General features: G+C 55.3%; 1 protein-coding gene across 1 annotated transcript in view; it reads left to right on the plus strand.

Annotated features, from left to right (window-relative positions):
- The first annotated feature begins 7,694 nt into the window (after nt 1-7,694).
- Nucleotides 7,695-18,433, plus strand: part of EFR3B (EFR3 homolog B) — a 34,583-nt gene continuing 23,844 nt past the window's right edge. Inside the window, exons 1-3 of the mRNA XM_014937961.1 lie at nt 7,695-7,987; nt 12,329-12,405; nt 12,942-13,069. Of these exons, the coding sequence (XP_014793447.1) occupies nt 7,894-7,987; nt 12,329-12,405; nt 12,942-13,069 (299 nt within the window). The 5' untranslated portion in view covers nt 7,695-7,893. The remainder of the gene's footprint in view (nt 7,988-12,328; nt 12,406-12,941; nt 13,070-18,433) is intronic.

Raw genomic sequence — 18,433 nt, forward strand, 5'->3', positions numbered from 1 at the left:
CGGGTGGGTGTCAGCGATGCTCCCCCATGGTCCCCGTGCCCTTTCCATCTGAGATCCCCCCCCCTTTCAACCTCACTCAGGGTTTTTACCTCCACCTTGGGGCTTGGGCTGGTTTTTGGGGGAGGAAAACTCCTCCGGGCAGCGGGAATTTTGGGATGGAAGGGAAGGAGGGGGCTGTTGTCATCACCCGAGGGGTTTGGGACAGCCTGGAGCATCCTGGAAGGGGGACCCCAGCCCCTCTACAAACCTGGGGGAGAGCAGACCCCCCCTCCAGCTCCCTCCTGGTGTCACTTTAATGAGGTGGCCCGGAGGGCTGTGACGTGCTCTGGTTGTCCCCTGGGATGCTGACTCAGTGGCCAGCCTGTCCTGCCCCACAACAGACACGCCACGTGGGGCCACAGCTCCTGTGTTGTGTCCCCCCCAAGTTTAACACCTTTGCTAAGTCTCAGGGCAGCCCCCATTTCCCAAATCCTCACTTTTTCCACCAGGTGGGGAAGGGCAGAGCGTGTCCCCCCCCCGGGGACCTGAATGTGACTTTGAGGACAAAAGCCAGGCTGGTCCCTTCCCCGTGATGGTGCTGGGGGGGGTGAGCACTGCGGTGTCTCGTGGTCCTGGAGAGCATCCAGGAGCTGGGAAAGCTCTGTGGGATCCTTGGGATGAAAGGTGCATTAGGGATGCACGGGATTATCAGTGGTGTCTTTTTAATCTCTCTTTTAACTGTCTCTTGGCCTGGGGGGACGGATTAAATGGGGGGGGGTGGGGTTTTTTTGTCCATGGACAGGACAGAGGGATGGCTGGTGTCCCCATCTGGGTGGGACCTGGCTGTCCTAGAACCATTTAGGTTGGAAAAGACCCTTGGGATCATTGAGTCCGACCGTCCTGAGCTAGGTTTGGGGATTAACTGGTCTGGGATGGATTTTACCCCCCCGCCAGGAGCTGGGGTGCTGCTGCCAGCCTTCGGTGGGGTTGCCCAGCTCTCAGGGGCTTTGAGGTGGCCCCGGTGGCAGGAGAAAACCCAATGCTTTGTCCTGCTCCACCACCATCTCCGGGGGGACACGGCTTTAACCCAGAAATATGTGCCCACACCAGAGAGAGCACGGCTGTGGGGAGAGCAGAGCGGGGCTGGGGTTAACATCACCATGGCGGGGGGGCTGTGTGTTTTGTGTCCCCCCCACCCCAAATTTTGGCAGCAAGGACTTTTGGAAGCCATATCCCAGCCCTGGGGCTCATCCCAGTTTGTTTCCTCCGCTCTCCTTCCCGTTGCCTTCCCATCACCCGCACGAGCTGTCTCCTCCCACACCAGAAATAGAGAAGGTTCCCTTTTTTTTTAATTATTATTATTTTTTTCCCCTCCCAGCAGCAGCTGGGTCAGGGGGAAATGAGGTGGCTGGGTTTGTTTTTTTTTTATTTTGGGGGGGTGGTGGGTGCCAGCGAGGTCCCCGCCAGCCGACTGGGGCTGCCACTGAGTCACGAGCCCACGGGCTTCTGTGCTGAATAAATAGCTCTGGGTGGGACTGGATGGCTCGGCAGGGGGATGTGAAATGCAATTAAGCTTTTTTTGGGGTCTTTGGCTCTGGTTTTTTATATTTCCCCCCCCACACCTTCCCTTTTCTGCTTTTTAACCCAATTAATTCAGTGCCCTCGGAGGAGAAGGGGCTGTTGGTGGTGTTGGTGGCACTGGGGGCTTCCCCGAGCTGCCCAGCTGTGGCTTCGCTGTGGGTTTGTGTTAAACCTCGAGGGCTGTGGCCAAATCCAGGGCTTCTTTCCCAGTGCTTTTCCAGGTGGAAATGCCAGATCCCGGCAGGATTTTGACCCCTGCAGTGACGGTGGGGACTCCTCCGCCTGGAGCAAAGGCTGGAGGGGATTGTGCCAGGGCAGGAGCTGGCATCGCTCGCCTCCAACCTCATCAAGCCCCACGGCTTTAAGGGCTCTGCTAATTGCTTGTGCCGTCGCTAATTGCAGGAGAAGATGCCCTTCCAGGGATGCTCCGCTCCCGGCTCCGTCGCGGGTGGCTCTGCTGGGGGAATTGGGGTTGTTTCCCCTCCGTGGGGGCTGCCCACACCCCCGAGAGGCTGGAGGGGAAGCCTGGGCTGGTCCCGTCACTTTTCCCCTCTCTCCATAAATGAGATTTTTCAGCCCAAAAGCTGAAGCTGGCTGTGGGCTCCGAGGTGGTGTATCGGGAGGAAATGGAAACCCGCAGAAAGGCGTGTGGTCAGCATCTCCCCAAGGTCCTTCTTGTGCTGCTGGTGGTTTTTTTTCGCACGTTCAACAAAAATAGGGCTGGGGGTTTGCATATTTGTTGGGTTTTGGTTGTTTGGCTTGGCTTTTTTTTCTGGAAAAACCTTTCAAACGCCCCACAAAATGAACCTGGCTCTTAATTAAGCTTGTTTTCAGAGGCCAGCCCTGATGCTGGAGGAATGTTCAGCCTCCATCGTGGCTTCCCCACTGACGTGGTCCACACCAGATGCACCACGTCCGTGAGCATCTTCACATCGAGGAGCCACGATGAGTTTAAGCGAATTTCCTTCTATTTAAGCTCTTCCCCCCCCCAACCCCCCAGCTTTCCCTCTGCCGTGTGTCGTATTAATGAACCCAGGGCACTCATTAATGCGCTTAACTCCCCTTCTCCCCCCCTGGGCTGGGTTTGTTTTTTTTTTATTTTGGGGGGGTGGTGGGTGCCAGCGAGGTCCCCGCCAGCCGACTGGGGCTGCCACTGAGTCACGAGCCCACGGGCTTCTGTGCTGAATAAATAGCTCTGGGTGGGACTGGATGGCTCGGCAGGGGGATGTGAAATGCAATTAAGCTTTTTTTGGGGTCTTTGGCTCTGGTTTTTTATATTTCCCCCCCCACACCTTCCCTTTTCTGCTTTTTAACCCAATTAATTCAGTGCCCTCGGAGGAGAAGGGGCTGTTGGTGGTGTTGGTGGCACTGGGGGCTTCCCCGAGCTGCCCAGCTGTGGCTTCGCTGTGGGTTTGTGTTAAACCTCGAGGGCTGTGGCCAAATCCAGGGCTTCTTTCCCAGTGCTTTTCCAGGTGGAAATGCCAGATCCCGGCAGGATTTTGACCCCTGCAGTGACGGTGGGGACTCCTCCGCCTGGAGCAAAGGCTGGAGGGGATTGTGCCAGGGCAGGAGCTGGCATCGCTCGCCTCCAACCTCATCAAGCCCCACGGCTTTAAGGGCTCTGCTAATTGCTTGTGCCGTCGCTAATTGCAGGAGAAGATGCCCTTCCAGGGATGCTCCGCTCCCGGCTCCGTCGCGGGTGGCTCTGCTGGGGGAATTGGGGTTGTTTCCCCTCCGTGGGGGCTGCCCACACCCCCGAGAGGCTGGAGGGGAAGCCTGGGCTGGTCCCGTCACTTTTCCCCTCTCTCCATAAATGAGATTTTTCAGCCCAAAAGCTGAAGCTGGCTGTGGGCTCCGAGGTGGTGTATCGGGAGGAAATGGGAACCCGCAGAAAGGCGTGTGGTCAGCATCTCCCCAAGGTCCTTCTTGTGCTGCTGGTGGTTTTTTTTCGCACGTTCAACAAAAATAGGGCTGGGGGTTTGCATATTTGTTGGGTTTTGGTTGTTTGGCTTGGCTTTTTTTTCTGGAAAAACCTTTCAAACGCCCCACAAAATGAACCTGGCTCTTAATTAAGCTTGTTTTCAGAGGCCAGCCCTGATGCTGGCTGGATGTTCAGCCTCCATCGTGGCTTCCCCACTGACGTGGTCCACACCAGATGCACCACGTCCGTGAGCATCTTCACATCGAGGAGCCACGATGAGTTTAAGCGAATTTCCTTCTATTTAAGCTCTTCCCCCCCCCAACCCCCCAGCTTTCCCTCTGCCGTGTGTCGTATTAATGAACCCAGGGCACTCATTAATGCGCTTAACTCCCCTTCTCCCCCCCTGCAATCGGCGCCACCAGGTACGTAACGCTCTGCCCTCCATGGGTGGTTTCCCCCCCTCCAACCCCGGCATGGTGTGGTCTTAATGCCCGAGCCTAATCAGTGCTGTGAGATATTAATTAATCTGGGCGCTATCGAAGCGGTGCGGTGTCGGAGCGGCCAGCTTGGCTGGGCAGTGGGAATGAGGGAGGGGAGAATGGTCTGAGCTGGCAGGGGGGCTGGTTTGTGTCCCACCGCTCAGCGAGGAGGTGTTAAAGCTGGGTTTGATGCCTCCTGGCATTTGGGAAGGTTGGCGGGGGGAACGGGTTTGGGAAAATCCGGGTGGGATTGAGACATGCTGGCACCTGCGTGGGTTTGGTTTTGTAGAACCATAGACTGGTTTGGGTGGGAAGGGACCTTCAAGACCACCCAGTGCCACCCCCTGCCCTGGGCAGGGACACCTCCCACCACACCAGGTTGCTCCAAGCCCCCTCCAACCTGCCCTTCAACCCCTCCAGGGATGGGGCAGCCACAGCTTCTCGGGCCAACCTGGGCCAGGCTCTCACCACCCTCACACCAAACAAGTTCTTCCCCACAGCTCAGCTCCATCTCCCCTCTTGCAGGGTCAAACCCTTCCCCCTCCTCCTAGGGCTCCCCTCCCTCAGCCAGAGTCCCTCCCCAGCTTTCCTGGAGCCCCCCTTCTTGAGGGGCTCCAAGGTCTCTCCAGAGCCTTCTCTTCTCCAGGTTGAACCCCCCCAACTCTCTCAGCCTGTCCTCATAGGAGAGGAGCAGATCACATTTTGGGGGCAGCACATTTCTGGAGCCGTTTACATTTTGGGGGAGGTCTCTGGATGTGCTGGGGGGGAACCCCAGCATGTTTTGTTCCCCCCCCCTGCCCCGAGTTGCGGTGTCTGCCCCGGCAGCATCGAGGCGCGAGTGTGGAGCCGTGCCAGCGGGAAGCTGTGAGTTTAATTGCTGAGCTAAAAGGCTCTGCTCCGAGGGCTCCGGGCGACGTCTGGGAGAGCGATTCCCTCTCCGGCATCCTCCTGTCTGTCCTGCTCAGCCTCATGAGACACACGTCCTGGCAGCGCCAGCCTTGCCCCCCCTTCTTCCCAGTCCCTGGCGTCCCCGCTCTTCCTTCCCTGCCTCGAAACTTTTCTCCATCCTTTCGTGCCGGCATCGAGAGATGCGTCTCCCCATCCTTGGGGCTGGCTTGTGCTGCCCTCCGAGGTCTGGGTCTTCTGTCATCTCCCCCAAAAGCATCTCCCCTCGCTGATGATTTGTCACTTTTTATAACAACCCCCCACTTTGCAGATTGTGGGCTTGGAACCGGAGGGGACTTGGGGGAGCGGCGATTAATGAGCAGGGAAGGCAACGAGCTGCAGCCACGCAGCCCAAACCCTTCAGGAAGGTCAGGAATCACAGAATCACATGGGGTTGGAAGGGACCTCTGGAGATCATCTCCTCCACCCCCCTGCCAGAGCAGGTCCCACCCAGAGCAGGTCCCACAGGAACGTGTCCAGGTGGGGTTTGAATGTCTCCAGAGAAGGAGACTCCACCACCTCTCTGGGCAGCCTCTGCCAGGGCTCTGCCACCTTCAAAGTCAAGAAGTTCCTCCTCATGTTGAGATGGAACTTCTTATGTTCCAGTTTGTGCCCGTTCCCTCTTGTCCTGTCCCTGGGCACCACTGAAAAAAGCCTGGCCCCATCCTCCTGACACCCACCCTTGAGGTATTTATAGGTGTTGATCAGATCCCCCCTCAGTCTTCTCTTCTCCAGACTAAAAAGCCCCAAGTCCCTCAGCCTCTCCTCATAAGGGAGATGCTCCAGGCCCCTCATCATCTTATTATTAATTTATTATTATTCTTAATTAACAGGAATTATTAATTAACATCAGGACATTGCTCCGAATTTGGATTCAGCCCTTTCCCCACCTCTGCCTCCCCCCCCCCTTTAAAGGTGGTGGAGGTTTAATGCAGCCCCACTTGTGTCCCCCCCATCTTTTTGTGGCTGCTCTTTTCCGATGGCTCTTCTTTGCACCGGGATGATGGAAACTGCTCCATCTGTCCCCCCTCCCAGCTTGGGGGGGCTGCCACTGTCCCCCCCGTGCTGTCCTCGCCCCACGGTGTGCTGTGAGGAGGACATGGGGCCACCGTTTTAATCAGTGCCCGGTGTGTTTGTCTCTCTTAAACACGATTAAAGAGAGATTTGCTGGCTTGCTTTACAGCTCTGAGTTACATCGGGATCTGCCCTGGCACTGGGGGGGGAAATGAAGACGGGGTGATGCAGAAGCTGGATTTCTAATGCAGGTTTTCCCACCTTTGAAATGGGTGGAGGAGCACCCAAGTGAGCCTTTTTCCTGGGGGAGCTCCCAGCTCTGCTCCGGGCCTACCTTTTAAATGGGTGGAGGAGCACCCGAGCGAGCCTTTTTCCTGGGGGAGGTCCCAGCTCTGCTCCGGGCTTTCCCCTGGGAATGGTTTTTGGGGAGGATGGGATGTGCAAGCGGTGCCTTGACATCTCCTTCATCCCCCCCACCCCTGCCCTCCCTGGGGTGGATGGAAAACGGGACGAGAAGTCAACGTGGGTATTGCTCAGTGACATTTCCAGCGTGGAACGGGGAGATTTTGTCCTTTTCCCCAGGCTTGCCCCCCCAGGTGCTGAAGGAAGGGAATCGGGGAACGGGAATGGAGAATTTACGGGCTGCGTAAATGAGATTTGGTTAAGGAGATTAGGGAGAGGTGTCTGGCTCGGTGTGGGGCTGGAGGGAAGATGATGCTGGGCTGGTGGTACCTCCCCTACCTTCGGGCCGCTCGGGGTTAAGAGAGCGACCTTCATGGGACATTAGGTTTAATGAAGGGGTTTTTTGCGTGATTTAATTAAGATTTATTTGCAATCAGCTGGAGCGCCCTTATTAAGTAAATTCCAGGACTGGAATGATGTGGCCATAAGGTTTTTCCAAGCCATGCTTATTGCCGGGATGCTGTTAAAATGGGGAGAGGGATTAATGGGGAAAGGCTGATGGTCGGAGCGCTGGTTGGGAGCGCATGGTCCTTTTGAGAGGACCATGTGTCCCTTTCTGGGGGACAGGTCCCCAGAGCTGGACCTGTGTCCCCTTCTCAGCTCCCCATATTCCACCCCAAAACCTTCAGTTACAGCTGGTACCCGTGAACACACCCCCCATCATGGACACACATGTAATGAGTTTATCCAAGAGCCTCGGGGCTCATGCAGGCGTCGGGGCGGCGAAGTGGGGGGGTTATGCTAGCAAGCTGGAGTCACTGGGGCTGAAAGACTCTAATTATCCCCAATTAGATCGACTTGCTCAGAGCTATCAAAGCAAAAGGCCCTTTTGGCTCGCTTTGCCCCCGGCAGGGGCGCGGATGTGACCTGCTGAGGAGTGAAAAGCCCCATGAATGGCACCAGGAGGTGACACGTGGGCCGTGGGTGGGTGAGAGGGATGAGTCCTGTTTCTTCACGGGGAGAGGGTTGAGTCCTGTTTCTCTGTGCCTCGATTTACCTGATCTTTAAGAAAATCCATGCCCACCTCCCACCACGGATCCCAGAGCGGGCTGCCAGCAGGAGGAGAGCGTGACACGCCGATGCGGGTCCCTCGCATCCCTGGATGCTCTTTCGGGCTCTGCTGAGCCTCCCCCCCCACCCCTCCATCCTTGTCATCACTGGGTGGACCGAGTGGGAGCGCTTTGGGTTTAAGACACCTGGAAAAAACCCATCCCTGTCACCTGTGTGTGTGTGTGTCTCCCCTCCTTCCCCAAAATGCCCATCTCCCCGGCCACCCCCGCGTCCCGGTGCGGCCGCCGCCGGCGGAGGAGCAAATCCAGCGCCGTTCCCAGCTGCCATCGGAGCCGCCCGGGTGACTCAGCAGCAGCAGCAGCCGTGCTGAAAAGCATCCCTTATTTATCCAAACGCCCGCTCGCCGCTCGGCTGAGCATCTCCCGCAGCCATGCTGCCGCTGGGCAGGGAGGAGGAGAGCGGTACCCGCCACCCCCCGGCCCCAACTGGGCTCCCCAGGCCATGGCTTTGACTACCTGGGCTCTGGGCTCGGGGCTGCGGCTCTGGGACGCCGGCCCTGCCTGCTCCTGGGAGATGCTGCACGTGGCCGGAGCAGGTACCTTGTCCCCCCAGGGTGCTGGGTTGGATCTCCTGGGAGGGGGGGAAAACGGTGACCTTCAGGGCCATTTTAAATTTTTTTTTTAATTTTTAAAATTTTTTTTAATTTACAGGGAGAGGAACTCGATATTTTACTTTATGTTATATAAAAAATATATGTGGCTGTTTTCTGCTGTTTCTTCTTTTATGCCCCTCCCCTCTAAAGGGCACAAGGGGTGCATGTGTGAGTGTGGTGGGTGTTAAAGGAAAACGGTGCCTGGAAGAAGGAATGTCTGTCTGAGAGCCTGGCTTGGGGGGAGGAGAGGGGGGGTTGTTGCCCCAGTGTTAGGGTTTGGGGCTCTGAGGGTCCGGGGGGGTCGCAGATGGACCAGGCACTGAGCTGGTGTCACCCCCGGCGTCAGGAACAGCCTGGGTTTGTTGCTTGCTGGAGGTGGGGGGCAAATAAAAACAAGGGGGGGATCTTCCTCTTTCCTCAAGGTCCGTGCCATTTTCACTCTGCTTTTTGAAGGGTTTGTGCTCTCCCTGTCGGTGCCTGTGCGTGTCCAGGTTGAGCAAAAACTGAGAGAAGGCAGGGGTTTGGGGAAAGGAAAGTTTCTCTCCGTTTCATGCGAGCGGAGTAAGAGAGGAACCCTTTTGGTGCCCTGCTTCGGGGAGCTCAACCCTCTTACGAGACATCAGAGAGTCTCATCTGGAGGCACTGCTCTGTAGGAAGCCCTGTCCTTCTGCTGGGCCATGGTGGGATCCTGCCCTGAGGTGGCTTTGGGTTGAGCAACATTCCTGCCCGGACCATGTTTGTCCCCCCAAACTGTGGGACCGAGGGGTCACCCGGGTCCCCTCTCCCAGCAGGCTCTTTGGGTCTTCATTTCTCTCCTTCTGCTGCTTTCTTTAGGTGAGACCTTAAAATTCTTCCTCCTTCTGGAAGCGGAGGTCGTGTTAGGTGAGCGGGGAAGGCTTTTAGATTTAATTATGCAATTATTATTGATAGGATCCGTGCTGCGTCTGCTCTTCAGCTTCATTCATCAGGATGAGGGATGGGAGACCGGGAGCACCGCCGGGCTCTTTGCTCCTCTTCCCGGGGCTGGGAATGTGCAATTAATCCTGAGAAACACTCTAAAGTCACCTTTCTTGGAGGGGAGATGATTGTGGAGGGGCACCTGGATCCTCAGCTGGTGGGGGAAGCTCTCTGGCTATTTTGCAGGGAGAGCTGGTGGCCCGTGGGGAGAAGCTGGTGGGGGACGTGTGGCCCGACGAGGGGGGAGAAGAAGTCACTCTGCCCCGGCCGTCCCGGGCGAGGGGAATTTAGGAAAGAGGATCCAGCAGCTCATCAGATGCTCGTTTGTGTGAGCGGCAAACGGGAATTTATTAAGGGGCCAGATTAAAGGCACTTTGGAAAAAGAGCAGAATTGATCGGCGGCGGGTGAGGAGGGAGAGACGAGACTTAGGAGTAAGATACTGAACAGAAGTAAAATATTGGATAGAAGTAAAATATTGGATAGGAATAAAATACTGGACAGAAGTAAAATATTGGATGGGAATAAAATATTGGATAGGAATAAGATACTGAACAGAAGTAAAATATTGGACAGGAATAAAATATTGGACAGAAGTAAAATATTGGACAGAAGTAAAATATTGGATGGGAATAAGATATTGGATAGGAATAAGATATTGAACGGAAGTAAAATATTGGATAGGAATAAAATATTGGATAGAAGTAAAATATTGGATACAAGTAAAATATTGAATAGGAATAAAATATTGGATACAAGTAAAATATTGGGTACAAGTAAAATATTGAATAGGAATAAAATATTGGATAGAAGTAAAATATTGGATACAAGTAAAATATTGGATACAAGTAAAATATTGGATACAAGTAAAATATTGAATAGGAATAAAATATTGGATAGAAGTAAAATATTGAATAGGAATAAAACATTGAATAGGAATAAAACATTGGATAGGAATAAAATACTGAATACAAGTAAAATATTGGAAACAAGTAAAATATTGAATAGGAATAAAATATTGAATAGGAATAAAATATTGGATAGAAGTAAAATATTGGATAGAAGTAAAATATTGAATAGGAATAAAATATTGGATACAAGTAAAATATTAGATAGGAATAAAATACTGGATAGTGGGAAGGTGTTTGCAGAGAGAAGTGTCAGGAGCTCTTTGCCACCGCAATAAGGTGTCCTGGGCTTTGGGGACCCCAAAGGGGACCCCAAAAGGGACTCCAAAGCACGTGATGGTTTCGGGGGGGGTGCAGGATGCCTCCCCCCTACGGGCACCCTCCGTCGGAGGTGACACACTCGGGAAGGGGGGGAGAACGTGGTGGGAAGCGAGCGGTGCCAGCGCCGGGCAGGCCTGAGCTCATGCGTTCCAGCAGGAGAGGTCTCCAGCTCCCATCAGCCCAGCCTTTGTGTGTGTGTGTGTATGTGTGTGTGGTGTCCCCCCCCCATCCTCCCCCCAGCTTTCCTGGAGCGGTTGCCAAAAAGCAGCCCCGAATTACTCACGCTTCCCCGGGCTCCCAAAAGCTTTTGGTGCTTTGGGGTGGCCGACCCCGGCCTGCTCCATGGGGTGCAGCGTCCCAGTAACGCCGGGCTCAGGGGAAAAAATGCATTTTGCTGGAGCAGGGGTGGGGGGGTCCTGGCGTGCAAAGCCCTTGGAGTGATGCCGGGGAGAGCAGTGTATCCAAAAATCTCTTTTTCCTTGTTTTTTTTCCCCTGCTTTTTCTAATATTTATCAGCATCTCAGAGGCAGGGTATGGCTTTGCAGGGGGAGGATGTAGGGGGTGGAGGTGCCCACGGATGCTGAGTTCTCTGGTGCTGCATCTCGTGTGGGAGCACCAAGGATGCTCCAGAGCCCGCCTGGACCACTGGCTGTCCCTGAGCCCAAGATGGGGGGGATCCCTGAGTGCTGCGGGGGGTTTGCTGTGGCCCTGAGAGAGAGGACGTGGTGCAGGGAGAAATATCCAGGTCACACATGGTGCCTTCTTCCCTTGGCAGCTCCCAAAAAGCAGAGTAGGGGGTTGGGATGTGGGGCTGATTGCTTGGCTCTGAGGTGGGATGAGGCTGGTAGCCACCGTTTGCTGTGGACTTGCCACTGCGAGGGGTTTGCCTCCAGAGGAAGGCATGGCTTGTGCATCAGGGACAAGCTGCTGATGCGTCTGAGACCCCTCAAAAAGAGGGGCTGCTGACAGCTCCCCAAAAGCAGAGCAGGGGGTTGGGATGTGGGGCTGATGGCTTGGCTCTGAGGTGGGATGAGGCTGGTAGCCACCGTTTGCTGTGGACTTGCCACTGCGAGGGGTTTGCCTCCAGAGGAAGGCATGGCTTGTGCATCAGGGACAAGCTGCTGATGCGTCTGAGACCCCTCAAAAAGAGGGGCTGGCTGTGTTTGTGTGGGTGTCCTGAGAACTTGCCACTGCGAGGGGTTTGCCTCCAGAGGAAGGCATGGCTTGTGCATCAGGGACAAGCAAGACACAGGTCACCCGGTGGCCCCCTCGGGGCAGAGGGATGGCGGACCATCAGCCCGAAGGTAGGGGAGCAATGGAAGGTGTTTGGTGTTTCTCAACAGCTCAGCTTTGGAGCTGCAAACAGGAAAATGTGTTTTTCTTTCATATCCTTCATAAGATATTCTCTTATTTTTCTGTCTCACTGTCTCCATCAGTCTGTGCTGGCTCCGTGGGGACCATGGGGCAGGGGGGGAGCAGTGTGTCATAGAATCACAGAATGGTTTAGGTGGGAAGGGACCTTCAAGACCACCCAGTGCCACCCCCTGCCCTGGGCAGGGACACTTCCCACCACACCAGGTTGCTCCAAGCCCCCTCCAACCTGCCCTTGAACCCCTCCAGGGTTGGGGCAGCCACAGCTTCTCGGGGCAACCTGGGCCAGGCTCTCACCATCCTCCCACCAAAGAACTTATTCCTAAGAAGAAAGTGTCCTTGGGTGAGTGGCTGGAGGAAAGAGCTCTTGGTCTGAGGACCTGCGAAAGAGGATCTTACCAGATAGAGAGGCAGAAATATAGGGAATCTTTGGACATCTTGGTCTCTGGGGGCTGCTTTCTTGGGTGAGAAAAGCAGATAACCCTGCAGTCCTACGTCAAACGATGCTGGTCTCCAGCCAGTTTCCTGCCTCTTGGCTACGGTTTTCTTCCCTTGATATTTTTTTTTTGGCTGCAAAACTCTAGGATGTCATCAGCTTGGTGCCCTGCCCCCTTCCTGGGCTTCCCTATTGAATCCAAGGATACGTTTTCCACCAAAGGCAGCTCCAGGCAGGGTTTTGCCCAGGAGCTGAGGATATTGTCCCCGTTGACCATCTCCTCTCTCCCCCAGGTGTGTGTGGCTGCTGCGGCGCCCTGCGTCCTCGCTACAAAAGACTTGTCGACAACATCTTCCCCGAGGACCCAGAGGTAAATGAGGAGATGCTTCAATGCCCTGGAGCTCTGGCGCTTCACACACCAAAGCTCCAGTGCTCGGGTGGCAGGGACATGCTGTGACCTGCCCAGAAATAGCTCCTGGGAGGCGGGTGACGCTTTGACTCCATAAAACTGTGCCTGGAGGGTTGGCTTGTCCTTTAAAGCCTGTTTGTGAGCGGAGAATACAGAAGGAGCTCCTTCAGCCACATCGGCCTGGAGGGACAGGCTTCTTCTCCCAAAGGTGCCAGGCAGATGTGGAGGATGGATGGATGGATAGGAGGGAGGATGGATGGATGGATGGATGGATGGGAGGGAGGATGAGGGAATGGACCTGATGACGTACATAGGGAGGATGGATGGGAGGATGGATGGGAGGATGGATGGATGGATGGATGGATGGATGGATGGATGGGAGGATGAGGGAATGGACCTGATGACGTACATCCCTCACAGCAGAAGGGCTCCAGCCCAAGTCTGGTGTGTTGGGTCTGGGTGCGAGGCCATGACACCCTGCCACTGCTCTCTTTCAGGATGGGCTGGTGAAGACCAACATGGAGAAGCTGACATTTTACGCCCTGTCTGCCCCAGAGAAGCTGGATCGCATCGGAGCCTACCTCTCCGAGCGGCTCATCCGAGACGTGAGCCGGCACCGCTATGGGTAAGGGCTGGGAGGCTGCTTCAGCCCATCCCAGTGATTAACATAATGATGGGACACTAGAGGGGGACCAAGCAAGGGGTGGGACATATGGGCCACGCAGCTCCTGTGTTCTCCAAGCTGTCCTGAAGCTGTGACCACCCAGCAGAGAGACCTGCGCACATCTTGGCTCCAAAAAGGAGACATGGGGGAAGTGCAGGGATGGGCAAACTCCTTGTAAAGTTTCAGGGGACCAGGCAAGCTGGGAGCCACGGAGTGAGCAGAGAGACCTGCGCACATCTTGGCTCCAAAAAGGAGACATGGGGGAAGTGCAGGGATGGGCAAACTCCTTGTAAAGTTTCAGGGGACCAGGCAAGCTGGGAGCCACGGAGAATTTCCCTGACATCATGTTCTCTGTGCTTGAGGAGTCTGCTTGTGTGCAGCGTTTGTCCCCAGCAGCAGGACTGCCATCATCCCTCTGGGCCATCATCAAGGCCAAGTGCTGGGTCCTGCACTGTTTCCCTGGCATCGTGCTCTCCGTGCTTGAGGATTCTGTGTGTGTACAGCGTTTATCCCCAGCAGCAGGACATCCCTGCTGCCATCATCTCTCTGGGCCATCATCAAGGCCAAGTGCTGGGTCCTGCACTTGAGTCACACCAACCCCATGGATGCTCCAGGCTGGGGGAAGAGTGGCTGTAGCTGCCCCATGGAAAAGGACCTGGGGGTGTTGGTCAACAGTCAGCTGAAGATGAGCCAGCAGTGTGGCCAAGAAGGCCACCAGCATCCCGGCCTGTATCAGAATAGTGTGGCCAACAGGAGTGGGGCAGTGCTTGGGCAATGGTGAGGCCCCACCTTAAGGGCTATGTCCAGTTTTGGGCCCCTCACAACAAGAAAGGTGCTGGAGCATGTCCAGAGAAGGGCAACGGAGCTGGTGAGGGGTCTGGAGACCAAGGAGAAGGGTCTGGAGAACTTTAGAGGAGCTGGGGGTGTTCAGCCTGGAGAAAAGGAGGCTGAGGGGAGACCTCCTCACTCTCTCCAACTCCCTGAAAGGAGGGGGTAGCTCAAGTTGTCTCAGGGGAGGTTTAGGATGGAGATTGGGAGAAAATTTCTTCCTGGAAAGGGTTGTGAAGCCTTGGCAGAGGCTGCCCAGGGCAGTGGTGGAGTCCCCATCCCTGGAGGGATTTCAAAGCCGGGCAGACGTGGTGCTGAGGGACATGGGTCAGTGGTGGGTTTGTCAGTGTTGGGTTGATGGTCGGGCTTGATGATCTGAGAGGTCCCTTCCAACCTGGACATTTCCATGATCCTGTGTGGTCCTGGCTGGGCCCTGTCCCTTCATCTTCCCTCCCCACATCCCTTCCAGCAAGGCTGTGCTGTGGGCTTTGCTGTGTCTTCTGCGAGGAGAGCACCCATCCCCTGGAAGGACCTGACTGCCCTGATTAGAAACGCCAGGGGGGCAGGGGAGGGCTCCTTCCCTTTGAAGGAACTCCTGGATTGATTCTTCTTGTCTCCCGAACAAAAGCCGCCGCAGACAAACACGGCTCAGCTCCGCGGTGGGGACTCACAGCCTGCCTTTCATCCCGGGGGAAGAGAAGCCAGCAGAAGTGTTAAAGTTGGGAAAAAAAACCCAACCTTCAAAGCCTCACCGGCGTCACCCGTCATCGGGAGTGACAGGACATTCAAAGCTTCTGCCTGCCATTCGGCGGTGGAAGCGGCTGTTGCCAGCCTCTGCGTGCTACTGTTGGGAAAAGAAAAAAGGCTTTCAAAAGATTATTTTTTCTGACATCTGATGACAAGCCTCGGCGGGTGGAGGGAGGTGGCGGCGGTGGTGGTGGGGGGAATATGTTCCTCCCTCCCCCGCCTGTGCATAGAGGCACGTAATTGGGTTGGAGCACCGGCTAATTCTCAAAGTTTGACTTTGAAGTGCCTGAAAAGAGGTTTTGGATCAACCTTCCCTGTGTAGGTCCGGTGGTGGCTGGAGCAGAAGGGCTTGCCCCGCAGTAGGCACCAAAGCTGAGCACGTGGAGACCTCTCCTGCGTGGGGGATGAAGGGAGCCTTGATGTCAGGCCCATGGGGTGTCATCTTTTTTTTTCTTACCTTTATTTCTAAAAGGAGAAAGTGTTCTTGTTTGAGTTCGCAGCAGCCCACCATCTGTACGAGGATGTAGCTCAGAGGTGACAACTCCACAAGTGTCCCTTCTCCCTCTTGGTGGCCTGTGTATGGTTGTCCCCCAAAGAGAAGCTGTGCTGTTGCAAAAATATGGGGCATAGAATGTTGTTTTCAGCCTTATTTCCTGTGAGAAAAAAGCATGATGCTTTGTGCTGGTCGTCAGTCGCTGCTTTGTACCTTTTTTTTTCCCCTCTGGACCAGTTTTAACCCAGTTTGACAGATGGGTAGGTGCCTCCCAGATCCAGGAATAGCTGGTGGCTTGTTTTCATAGTGTCTAGAAGAACTGCAATGGTGCCTGACGGACAGGCTGCGGTCAGAGCTCAACCACGCTACAAGACACCAGCGAATCTCCTCAAGACTGAAGCCAGATTTCAGCAGCTCTGAGGCCTCAGGAGAAGGAATCGGTCTTGCTGCTTCTTGCAGAGAAACCTGCTTGCTCTTGGAGTCCCTCAAGGGGCTCCAGGAAAGCTGGGGAGGGACTCTGGATGAGGGAGGGGAGCCCTAGGAGGAGGGGGAAGGGTTGGACAAGCAGAAGGGCTCCAGCCCAAGTCTGGTGTGTTGGGTCTGGGTGCGAGGCCATGACACCCTGCCACTGCTCTCTTTCAGGATGGGCTGGTGAAGACCAACATGGAGAAGCTGACATTTTACGCCCTGTCTGCCCCGGAGAAGCTGGATCGCATCGGAGCCTACCTCTCCGAGCGGCTCATCCGAGACGTGAGCCGGCACCGCTATGGGTAAGGGCTGGGAGGCTGCTTCAGCCCATCCCAGTGATTAACATAATGATGGGACACTAGAGGGGGACAAGGCAAGGGGTGGGACATGTGGGACATGCAGCTCCCGTGTTCTCCAAGCTGTCCTGAAGCTGTGACCACCCAGCAGAGAGACCTGCGCACATCTTGGCTCCAAAAAGGAGACATGGGGGAAGTGCAGGGATGGGCAAACTCCTTGTAAAGTTTCAGGGGACCAGGCAAGCTGGGAGCCACGGAGTGTTTCCCTGGCATCGTGCTCTCCGTGCTTGAGGATTCTGTGTGTGTACAGCGTTTATCCCCAGCAGCAGGACATCCCTGCTGCCATCATCTCTCTGGGCCATCATCAAGGCCAAGTGCTGGGTCCTGCACTTGAGTCACACCAACCCCATGGATGCTCCAGGCTGGGGGAAGAGTGGCTGTAGCTGCCCCATGGAAAAGGACCTGGGGGTGTTGGTCAACAGTCAGCTGAAGATGAGCCAGCAGTGTGGCCAAGAAGGCCACCAGCATCCCGGCCTGTATCAGAATAGTGTGGCCAACAGGAGTGGGGCAGTGCTTGGGCAATGGTGAGGCCCCACCTTAAGGGCTATGTCCAGTTTTGGGCCCCTCACAACAAGAAAGGTGCTGGAGCATGTCCAGAGAAGGGCAACGGAGCTGGTGAGGGGTCTGGAGACCAAGGAGAAGGGTCTGGAGAACTTTAGAGGAGCTGGGGGTGTTCAGCCTGGAGAAAAGGAGGCTGAGGGGAGACCTCCTCACTCTCTCCAACTCCCTGAAAGGAGGGGGTAGCCGGGGTGGTTGGTCTCTTCTCCCAAGGAACAGGCCATGAGACAAGAGGAAATGGTCTCAAGTTGCCCCAGGGGAGGTTTAGGATGGAGATCGGGAAGAATTTCTCCATGGAAAGGGTTGTGAAGCCTTGGCAGAGGCTGCCCAGGGCAGTGGTGGAGTCCCCATCCCTGGAGGGATTTCAAAGGTGGGCAGACGTGGTGCTGAGGGACATGGGTCAGTGATGGGTTTGTCAGTGTTGGGTTGATGGTTGGACTCAATGATCTGAGAGGTCCCTTCCAACCTGGACATTTCCATGATCTGTGTGGTCCTGGCTGGGCCCCATCCCTTCGTCTTCCCTCCCCACATCCCTTCCAGCAAGGCTTTGCTGTGTCTTCTGCGAGGAGAGCACCCATCCCCTGGAAGGACCTGACTGCCCTGATTAGAAACGCCAGGGGGGCAGGGGAGGGCTCCTTCCCTTTGAAGGAACTCCTGGATTGATTCTTCTTGTCTCCCGAACAAAAGCCGCCGCAGACAAACACGGCTCAGCTCCGCGGTGGGGACTCACAGCCTGCCTTTCATCCCGGGGGAAGAGAAGCCAGCAGAAGTGTTAAAGTTGGGAAAAAAAACCAACCTTCAAAGCCTCACCGGCGTCACCCGTCATGGGGAGTGACAGGACATTCAAAGCTTCTGCCTGCCATTCGGCGGTGGAAGCGGCTGTTGCCAGCCTCTGCGTGCTACTGTTGGGAAAAGAAAAAAGGCTTTCAAAAGATTATTTTTTCTGACATCTGATGACAAGCCTCGGCGGGTGGAGGGAGGTGGCGGCGGTGGTGGCGGGGGGAATATGTCCCTCCCTCCCCCGCCTGTGCATAGAGGCACGTAATTGGGTTGGAGCACCGGCTAATTCTCAAAGTTTGACTTTGAAGTGCCTGAAAAGAGGTTTTGGATCAACCTTCCCTGTGTAGGTCCGGTGGTGGCTGGAGCAGAAGGGCTTGCCCCGCAGTAGGCACCAAAGCTGAGCACGTGGAGACCTCTCCTGCGTGGGGGATGAAGGGAGCCTTGATGTCAGGCCCATGGGGTGTCATCTTTTTTTTTCTTACCTTTATTTCTAAAAGGAGAAAGTGTTCTTGTTTGAGTTCGCAGCAGCCCACCATCTGTACGAGGATGTAGCTCAGAGGTGACAACTCCACAAGTGTCCCTTCTCCCTCTTGGTGGCCTGTGTATGGTTGTCCCCCAAAGAGAAGCTGTGCTGTTGCAAAAATATGGGGCATAGAATGTTGTTTTCAGCCTTATTTCCAGCATGATGCTTTGTGCTGGTCGTCAGTCGCTGCTTTGTACCTTTTTTTTTCCCCTCTGGACCAGTTTTAACCCAGTTTGACAGATGGGTAGGTGCCTCCCAGATCCAGGAATAGCTGGTGGCTTGTTTTCATAGTGTCTAGAAGAACTGCAATGGTGCCTGACGGACAGGCTGCGGTCAGAGCTCAACCACGCTACAAGACACCAGCGAATCTCCTCAAGACTGAAGCCAGATTTCAGCAGCTCTGAGGCCTCAGGAGAAGGAATCGGTCTTGCTGCTTCTTGCAGAGAAACCTGCTTGCTCTTGGAGTCCCTCAAGGGGCTCCAGGAAAGCTGGGGAGGGACTCTGGCTGAGGGAGGGGAGCCCTAGGAGGAGGGGGAAGGGTTGGACACTGCAAGAGGGGAGATGGAGCTGAG

Source organism: Calidris pugnax, unplaced genomic scaffold (assembly GCF_001431845.1).
Source record: "Calidris pugnax isolate Ruff unplaced genomic scaffold, ASM143184v1 scaffold84, whole genome shotgun sequence".
In the NCBI taxonomy this organism is placed as follows: domain Eukaryota; kingdom Metazoa; phylum Chordata; class Aves; order Charadriiformes; family Scolopacidae; genus Calidris; species Calidris pugnax.